Source organism: Lycorma delicatula, chromosome 5, assembly GCF_047948215.1.
Source record: "Lycorma delicatula isolate Av1 chromosome 5, ASM4794821v1, whole genome shotgun sequence".
NCBI lineage: Eukaryota > Metazoa > Arthropoda > Insecta > Hemiptera > Fulgoridae > Lycorma > Lycorma delicatula.
The window spans coordinates 170,281,929-170,291,686 of record NC_134459.1 but is presented as its reverse complement, the minus strand read 5'-3'; the positions used below and the strand labels follow the sequence as shown (position 1 = coordinate 170,291,686).

Here is a 9,758-nt window from a genome sequence, read left to right as displayed (position 1 = left end):
AATATTCAACCCCTACTTTTACTATATCAAAATGATTTTTTTTTTAAACTATTGTCTAAACTTTCCCTCAAAAATTTAGTTTTGTGTAATTAAACGTTAGGCAGGTGTAATAAAAACATGTTTCTCCAAGTTCCACGGATAAGTAGGTAGCGTCTCGACATTTCATCCGGAGTTCCCGTATTCGAGTCCCGGCCGATATGACATCTTTCCATACGCTACCAATTTTTACCGGTCTAATGACCATAATAGCTGTTGATACCCGCTTTTTCCTAACAAAAAAAGAAAAATTAATTTTTATAACGGTTATACAAACCGGCAAAGCAAAAAATTTTTTTTTTTAATTATTTAAATCTCTGTTCTGTATTTTGGAAACATTATGGGAAATCTAGAAAATATTGGAGATTAATTAGTTGTTTTTTTAACCAATTAATTAGGTTTAATTTTTTGAAAAGCGTATTAATCTTTTATTAATCTAAAATGACAAATAATAATTTTACAGTCGGTAATTTAATTACAAAGTTTCTTTAGTTTTTAATTTTTATTACAATTTTGGTTAGAGGGCGAAAAAAAGGTGAGTTAATATCTATTCTCGGACACACCCGACCGAACTGTGTTAGGACTGGTCTACCGACTGGTCGGCAGCTATTGAATCTGGGAGGGTTAAGTTGCTATAATCACTAGGCGTGGCTGTTATCAAGAACACTGAAAAGACTACATCATAGGTTGAGTAAGAGAGAACTGCTATATAAGATACTCGGGGGTGACCCAGCATTACTATATTGCATTTACACACCTGACCTGGCCTATCTCGCCTAACAAACTCTTTTAACATAATGGCTATCAAGGTGAGTAATTTATACTTCGCTTTTCTAAATTATTAGCGTCTTTAAATATTATTTTATAGAATAAAAGAAAATCAGTTGCCTTTTTTTTATAATTATCAAAATATTAATATAAATAACGATAGTTCAAAATATATTTTTTTTTATTTTAAAACAAATTCATCTTATATAATCATGAAAATTTCACGAGTAATGAATTACCGATTAACTTTAGTTTTATTTTTCTTTACCGTTAGAACAAAATAGACAACAAATTTACCAAATTTATTATTACATAAATTTAAGAAAATTCCTTTTAATATTTTAATTCAAATTCTTAAGTATTAAAATACATAGAAAAATTTATAATTTTTTTCTATAATATACATAATGATTGAATGCTTGTGATTTATTATGTATAAATAAAAAAAGAAAAAGAAGTATTTGATATACTTTTCTTCTTATACAAAGTATTTGTTGTTTTTTTTGCCTAATAAAATATATACGCTTAATGAAATACAATCAATTTTTTTTTTTTTTTTTAAATATTTATATATACTAGAATAGTTTCTTTCAAGAGAACAAGTTCTCTTGAAACAATGAAAAGATATAGTGAATGTCTATAATTAATTTATTTGAAAGAGAAAAATCCGAACAGTATTCTATTTTATATTTTGGTTGGCATCTTATAACAGCTGCTGATGAATGGTAATAGTTTTTTTTTTTAATCTATGCCTGACGGACTAGAATCTTGAACCTTCGGATGAAAGACAGAGACGTTACTACTCCGCCCACGGAGATCGGCGTAATCAAATTAAAATTTACTTTTAATTTCATTTTAAAATAAAATTATTCCAACAACTTCATATTTTTTCCATTTTACGATAATTTAATTCTTTAATTGAAAATAAAAAATTAATTATTTCGTAATAATGATTAAATTATTAGAAATAATATATTTTTGTTAAATTACTTTGTTTTCAGGGTTTTTTAAATTAATAAATAATGCTAGAAAAACAAACAGAGATAAAATTCTATCATTATTTTTTACTAATAAATCGATAAAGTTTCATTTTTTAATTTTTAAACTTCTGTAAATAATATGAATATATTATTATTTAAAAGATATAAAAATTTATAAAGAAGAATTTTCTTTCTTTTTATTAAACTATTCAATCATTTTTAATTCATTTAAGTGTTTTATATATATTCATAAAAAAAGATTTCCCTAAAAAAAAGGCTTTTTTTTTAAATGATAGAAAATCATAATAGTTTACTTATGCAATAGCCTAAAAGTAATTAAGGCAGACTAGTTTTTGTTTGATAAAAACAAAAATTAAAATGTTTTTTTAATTCAAAAGTAGATTATTGTATTAATAAAAATTAAAATAAATAACTGCCGACCTCCGTGGCCGAGTAGATAGCTTTTCGGCATTTCGTGCGGAAGTCCCGGGTTCAAATCCCGATCAAGCATAGTATCTTTTCATACGCTACCAATTTCGATCGGGCTAATGACCATAGCTGTTGATGCCCGCTCTTTCAAAACAAAAAATAAATAATAAATATTACGAATGAAAATATTGTCCTAGATTGTTTTTTGTGATATTTATAGATGAGTTTTACGACGAATTATACTCGCTTATTGAATTGCTAATTAAGATTTTTTGTACAAAACAATCTGTTGTAGACAAAATTATGTATTCAATGTTTATTTTAATGTTGTCGATAATTTCTTATAAAAAAATAACTTAAGTGATGAATTTCTACTGAACAATTTTTTTTTCAGAGTCTACTCATCGTCGCCGCCTTCTTGGCTGTCGCTAACGCCGGCTACCTTGCCGCACCCGCATACCCGGCTGCTTACGCAGCTCCAGCATACCCGGCTGCTTACGCAGCTCCAGCCATCGCTTCTACCGCTGTCGGCTCACAGGCCCAGAGCACATACCGTTCATTGGACGGTAACTCAGTCGTATCGCAATACTCAAAAGCCGTAGACACCGCTTACTCCAGCGTTCGTAAATACGACACAAGAATCAGCAACGACGGTTACGCAGTAGCTCCGGCATACCACGCACCAGTAGCTTACGCCGCTCCGGTAGCTAAATACGCCGCTCCAGTCGCCTACGCCGCTCCGGTCGCTAAAGTCGCCGCTCCAGTCGCTTACGCCGCCCCTGCATATCCCGCCCACGCTGCATACGCCGCTCCAGTCGCCAAGATCGCTACAGGCCCAGCCCTCCTTGGAGTCGCATACTCCGCTGCCCCAGCTGTCGCTCACATTACCTTCGACGGATACGGTACTCATTACGGTTACTAGATAAATAAATTTATATAATTCAATAAAAACGGATTGTAGATAACTACTCTATTTATTTTAAATAGTTTATATGTTGTGTATGGTGTTTGCATTTTTTCTAAATTAGAAGGATTGCATACTTTAAATATATAGAACGAATGTAAATATTAAAAATAAATTTAACTTATTCATTCCTAAAATTGCATTTTTTTTGTATTCATTTTACCTGCAGAAAAATATCCTTCCAACTAAAAATTATATGTAACATTCAAAAAAATTAAAAACCTGTTTATTCCCTTAAATGTCAGATTTCCGATTATATGTAAGCTACATATAAATATATAAAAAAAAAAAATACAAAGATTACTCACCTCATGAATACCATTCTAATCCTAAAATAGTCAAATTTAACACTAGTAGAGAATTTTTTTAAATTTAATATTTAATACATACTATATATATACTATATATATTACTATATACTATGTATATACTATGTATATTTAATATATACACACACATATGTTTTAAAAGTTACAATATTATAAAAGTTTTATATAATAGTTGGTAATGATATAAATTATATAATTAAGTTACAGCATCATTAAGAAAATATTTTAACAAAAATTTAAGTATCTTATTTTAGAATTATCTACAAGGAAGGTAGATAATTAATAAACCCTTCAAAAAATCATACAGAATAAACTCTAATGATTTATTCTGACCACAGGATAGCTACCCATTTTATCAATTATAAATTTATTTGTAACAATAAATTAGTTTTACTTATTAAACGACAAGATTTTTGTTATAATATATTCAAGCATATTATTGTAACGTCTTTTAAAATTGCTATTAAGGTGAAAACAACGAAAAAATTGTAATTTTTGGTTACTAGAAATCATAATTTATATTATTAGAAAAATTTTACTTATAGATCGTATGTATCCAAATCAAAGTTCAAGTGTTGTACATTTCCTGTAGCAAAACTTTTCATTTTCTTAACACACATACGCACACACTCATACAGAGAGAGATGTAACACACGCACATCACACCTATAAAAAACAGATGTTAAAGAGAAAAAAATGTTAGATCTATCGTCAAATATCACCTTGATATTATTATAATTTGATCAATAACATAATAAAGATAAATTTAAATTATTTTAAATTTATATTTATTTGAAAAATATATAAATTAGAAATTCAAAATCATTAAAATTACAATTATCCGTAAATTTTTTTAGGAACAGTTTGAAGTAATAATAGTCCTATATTTCAAAATCAAAGTTTATTTTTATGGAAATTTATTTCTCCTGTTCTCTAGACCGAATTTTTATGATTATTATTATTATTAAGATAATTTACGTTTTTATATTTGGAAGAAGAAATACAAAATACCAATCTTTTATGGTTTAATTGTAGAAAATGAGGTTATTAATACGTTGATATCTTAAAAAATTCTATTCTTTTCTGGAGAGGGAAAATTTTATTTTCATGCTTTAACGGTTTAATATACAGGAAGGTTTTTTATATACTTCCGTAACCTAGAAACCTAGTGACCTAGTAAGTAATGTATATTAGTTTTTGCTTTTCATTTTCAAATTTTATCTCCTGGGGCCGGTTTTATGTGGTCCACATGTACAAAATTTCTTAAAACCTTAAAAAAATCAAATAATATTACAAGACAGAGAAAAAATAAGAAAAACAGTAACATAATTTGCTTATGAAAGTAATTTACGTCCATAAAGTCATATAGAAGACGCTCATCGCTTAAGGGATGTCCCAGCCCAAAAGTCACTCAGACTCCCCCAGAACCTAGGACCAGAAAATAATTCAGAATTCCTAATAAATAACTCAGAATTTCTAGAACCTAGAAAATAGTGGTTTTAACATCTGTTACATCGAATATCATAGAATTTTCATTAGGTAATACTATTTTTCTTTTTTTAAATTTCGATTTCGGGGATTTATTTTAAAAAGAATCATAACTTAAAATAAATTAGACACGAATGTGTTTCTACTCATATTTTAAATAGTTGATAATTTAGATAAAATATTCTACGGTATTTATATTATAACTAAAGAATTGCATGAAGTATCATTTTTTAGGACGTCAATAAATAAATGCAAAAAAAAAGTTATTTCTTAAGATCATAAAGGCCATGTAAAATTTTCAAGCGATGTTAAGAGCCCACACATGTAACTACTAGAGCTAGACTGTCTGCATTAGATGAGAAAAGTAGAACAAGAGCTGGTTTAGCTCATATATTAGCTTTTATTGCACAACGGAATTCATTGTCTTGCCTACTCTTCACCCCGCCTTCTAACCGCTGCAAAAAGCCAGTATTTTAGCCTGAGTCATAAGTAAGCAGGCATACGTAAATTTCAACACATGATCAATCCCACCCTCTACGATTCACACAGTTGTATACAAGTTTGATTTATCAATACATATTATAACAAAGATTAGTTTTACCGATATTGATATACAAAACTGTAGATTTATAATCATCCAACGTCGGTATAATAACGTTTATTACAAATATGCTGTTACAATAGTACTCTGTGATGTTATAAAATGTTATAAGAAAAGTAATATTACAAAAGTTCAAATCGATTAAGACTTTTTATTGAAGTTTCTTCTTTTTTTTAAATTCTGTTTTTTCAGAATTGTAAAATTATGTTACATATTTACAACTGAATCTGATAATGCAGCAATAAAAAGTAAAATATATTTTTCATAAAAATAAACTTCCAGAATAAGTTGGCAATAAATTATTTCAGAGGAGCCGTGAATTGCACGGAACGAACAAATTCATAACTATGTCCACGAGGAAATGAAGCGATTCGGTTCATATTACAAGCAACGGCTAGGTAATCATGTAATACCTAGCCCTGAATCCCCTAGGATATAATAATAGGAAGTGAGGACTCAAACGTCTTCCGTGTTCACGTGCTGGACCTGGGGGAGACTGAGTGACTCTTAAGCTGGGACATCCCTTAAGTGATGAGCCTCTTCTATATGACTTTATGAAGGACGTAAATTCCTTTCATAAGCAAATTATGTTACTGGTTTGTTTTTATTTTTCTTTGTCTTGTAATATTATTTGGTTTTACAGAATTTTGTACCGGTGGACCACATAAAACCGGCCCCAGGAAATAAAATTTGAAAATGAAAAGCAAAAAGTAATATTAAATTATTTACATTTATTGATTCTCGGTTAAGGTGCTCATGAAGAATGAAAATTTTACAATGTTCTTGTGTAATTTTAAAGTTCGTATTGAAAATGTTCCCCACCAGCCGCTATACAAAGTTCAGCGCGACGAATCATGTTCAAAAGAACTTTCTGCAATTCTTCGACTGGAATCCTGGCAATCTCTTGACGTATATTGTCATACTCTTCCATCGCCCGTGGGTTGTTCTTGAAGACTATCCCTTTCAAATTGGCTTAGTAGTAAAAATCGCACGGGGATAAGTCTGGAGATCGGGGTGGCTACAAGGCCTTACTGATTGTTCTTTCCTTCGCAAAATCTCGGTGGATTGGAGTGAGAGACCGATTTTAACTGTAATAAGTCGCTCCGTCTTGTTGGAAGTATTCATAAGAAAGTACTAGAGTCAACTTATGCGTAAATTCTTCGTACAGTCGTAAATATACATCGATATTAACAGTTTCTTCAAAGAATATTGGTCCGATGACCCGGCTTCCAATAAACACACCAAACCCCATTTTTTAAATAATGGAGTGGTCTCTGATAGGTTTCATTTGAGTTTTGTGTAACCCAGTTCCGCGTATTCTGAGAATAACGTAGCCTGATGAAAGGAACCATGCTTCTTCTGTTGAAGTGAACAGAAAAGGATCAAGGAATTCTTCGCTAATAATCTATAAGAACAACTATCAGTAATTTACTCTTTACCCTTATCATGTTGTTTTAATTCATGTACAACACTCACACGACAGGTTTTCATTTTTTTTAACCTCCTGGACCACCGTTAGGTATTGCTTCAGAAGATGAGATAAATGATTTGTAGCGTGTAAAAATGCTATGCCTGATCGGGATTCATACCTGGGATTACCGGATGAAAAGCCGAGACGCTACCACTCGCGCCACGGAGACAGGCTTTCATTTGGAAACCGTGAAGTATACGCTACACGATGTTCGAGAAACTCTTGTTTATCGGGCTAATCATCGTTTTGACTTATGAGAACTCCTTCCAATACGATTTGCTTTTTATCTTAAATTGTTGATTTTGCAAGAACATTACCTCTAGAATACTTCCCTTGAAACTTTTCACGACCATTTATTGAAATTAAGCAAACATATTCTTCCACAATGAAAACACATTACTTGATTGAATACCCCATGACACACAAACATTACAGGCTCACTGAACGGGAGGGGAAGAGTGAAGGCTTATGAGTGAGTCAACGACCTTCACTAATACGCATGTGCGACAAACATACCATCTTCTGAAAGTGTGTCAGACGGCAGAGACCGGTTTTATATGGTCCACCCGGTACTTTTTATAAAGTGAATCTATTTAAGTGCATTATATAATTGAAGTATTGTTTTGTATTTATATCGCATCTGAATTACTGTCTTATTTACTGATGTTTTATTGAGAAGATTCATTCGAAACCCCTCATCAAGCACTTATTGTAATTCTATTTACTTATGGTTCCTTCTTGGAACCGATTATAAATAAACGGATTGTGACACAAAAAAAAAATAATAATAATACTTACTAAACAAACTGAGCGCGTTACAATATTAAAAAAAAATGTTTAATTCTGATCGGTAAATAATAATATATCATAATGATCACCCCCTCAGGAATGGGTTTGTATTGATAAAAAAGGAACTGCCATTTACTTAGATGAATCAAGGGAAACCGTGGTAAAACGTTGATCAGAGTAACATGAAAAAATACAAAATTAGTAGTTATAAAATAAAAAAATTAAAAAGATTGTGATTAAAATCTATATTAATTATTTAAAATATAAACACATGATATAATGTTAAAATAAAACATTAAGATATTAAACACAAAAAAATAATTACAAAACTGTATTATTTAATTAATTTTTTTTAAAATTCGTCGATGGAATACTATTGTTTCTATGAAAGAAATTTTTTAATTATATTTTAAATAGATTGGTGAGAAGATTTTTTAAAAATATTTTCGTAATTTATCAAAATAACAACGGCAATACAATAAGGCCCTTATCTTAAACCAAAGTATTAAGTTGACTTTTACGAAAACAGTTTTATTGTATAATATGATTAATGTTATTTTTTTTAAAGTGACATTCTTTTTAGCATATATTGCACATTTATACATATAAACACAAAAATAAGTTTTTAACATTTTTAGTTTTCTAAATATCAGTCTGTAAGATCCATATTTATGTGCGCCGAACAATGGTCTGATAAACGTAATTCTAAATTATTGAGAATGTAGAAATAAATTTTGAAAATTTTTACGAAATAGAATATATTTACTAAGAGTTATAAAGATGCGCACCTAGTTGTGGAAAAGTCCGTCACCAGGGGAAGCCCGCAGGGTTCCGTTCTCGGCCCCCTGCTGTGGAACCTGGTGTTTGACGAATTTCTGGGGTTGAAATTCCCAAAAGGGGTCACGGCCCATGCTTTCGTCGATGACTGTCTCCTTTTAGTTCGTGGCAATTCACGACCGCAGCTAGAAAGTAAAGTGCAGGCGGCTTTGTCAACCGCCGAGGGCTGGATGGACATTCAAAATTTAAAGATTTCTGTGCCCAAGACGAAGTTTATGCTTCTGAAGGGTGCAGACAAATTATCAACCAGTCGAAACCCCCATATTAAATATAAAGGCTGTGTAATCAGCCGAGTGAGGGTCCATAAGTACCTAGGTGTTTTGTTTGATGATAAGTTGCTTTTTAGTAACGATATTAAGCAAGTTGCGGCGGACGCTGTCTCTGAGATGCACAAGCTTAGGAGGATTGCTCGGAAGGATTACGGGCTGTCGGGCCGCCAAATGTACTTGGTGTACCGAGGCGTTTTCGAAAGTATGATCGCATACGAGGCGCCAGTTTGGGCGCATACGTTGGAAAGAAATAGAGCACAGCTTCAAAATTTAAGGAGTGCCCAGCGCAGAGCCATGATAGTATGCACTGGTGTATTTAAAACAACCTCCTACGAGGCTACTACTGTATTAGGAAAGGTTCTCCCAATCGATTTAGCGGTGAAAGTTCGAGCAGTCATGTGGAAGTTGCGAAGAGGTCGGGAGGCCGAGGCATTTGGGATGCGGTTTCGAGCCGGGCCAGAACGGTGATCACAATACACCGGAACAAAATTTCGTACAGTTGCCCATCTCCCGTCTGCGGAAGAGGCTATGGAGCCTCGCGATGGAGACATGGCAGCTTGAATGGCACACCACGACTAAGGGAAGATCCTTGTATAGTTTTATACAAGATCTGGGGGGATGGTATGCCTCGAGTTCGTTTTTAAGGGCGTCGGGTGCCCGGGTGCTCACCAACCATGTAAACCTGAACCGATATCTGTTTCGGTTTCGCCTGGTGGCCGATGAGTTGTGTGTCTGCGGGGAGGTCCAGTCGATCGTGCATATGATGTTCGACTGCCCTGCTCTTGGGGGGGGGGCAG

The 9,758-nt window shown here is 32.2% G+C and overlaps 1 protein-coding gene across 1 annotated transcript; it reads left to right on the top strand.

Moving 5' to 3' along the window:
• Nucleotides 1-833: 833 nt before the first annotated feature.
• Nucleotides 834-3,135, top strand: LOC142325796 (pupal cuticle protein C1B-like). Its single transcript, XM_075367826.1, has 2 exons — nt 834-845; nt 2,608-3,135. The coding sequence occupies exons 1-2, from the start codon at nt 834-836 to the stop codon at nt 3,133-3,135; spliced, it is 540 nt and encodes a 179-aa protein (XP_075223941.1).
• Nucleotides 3,136-9,758: the final 6,623 nt, after the last annotated feature.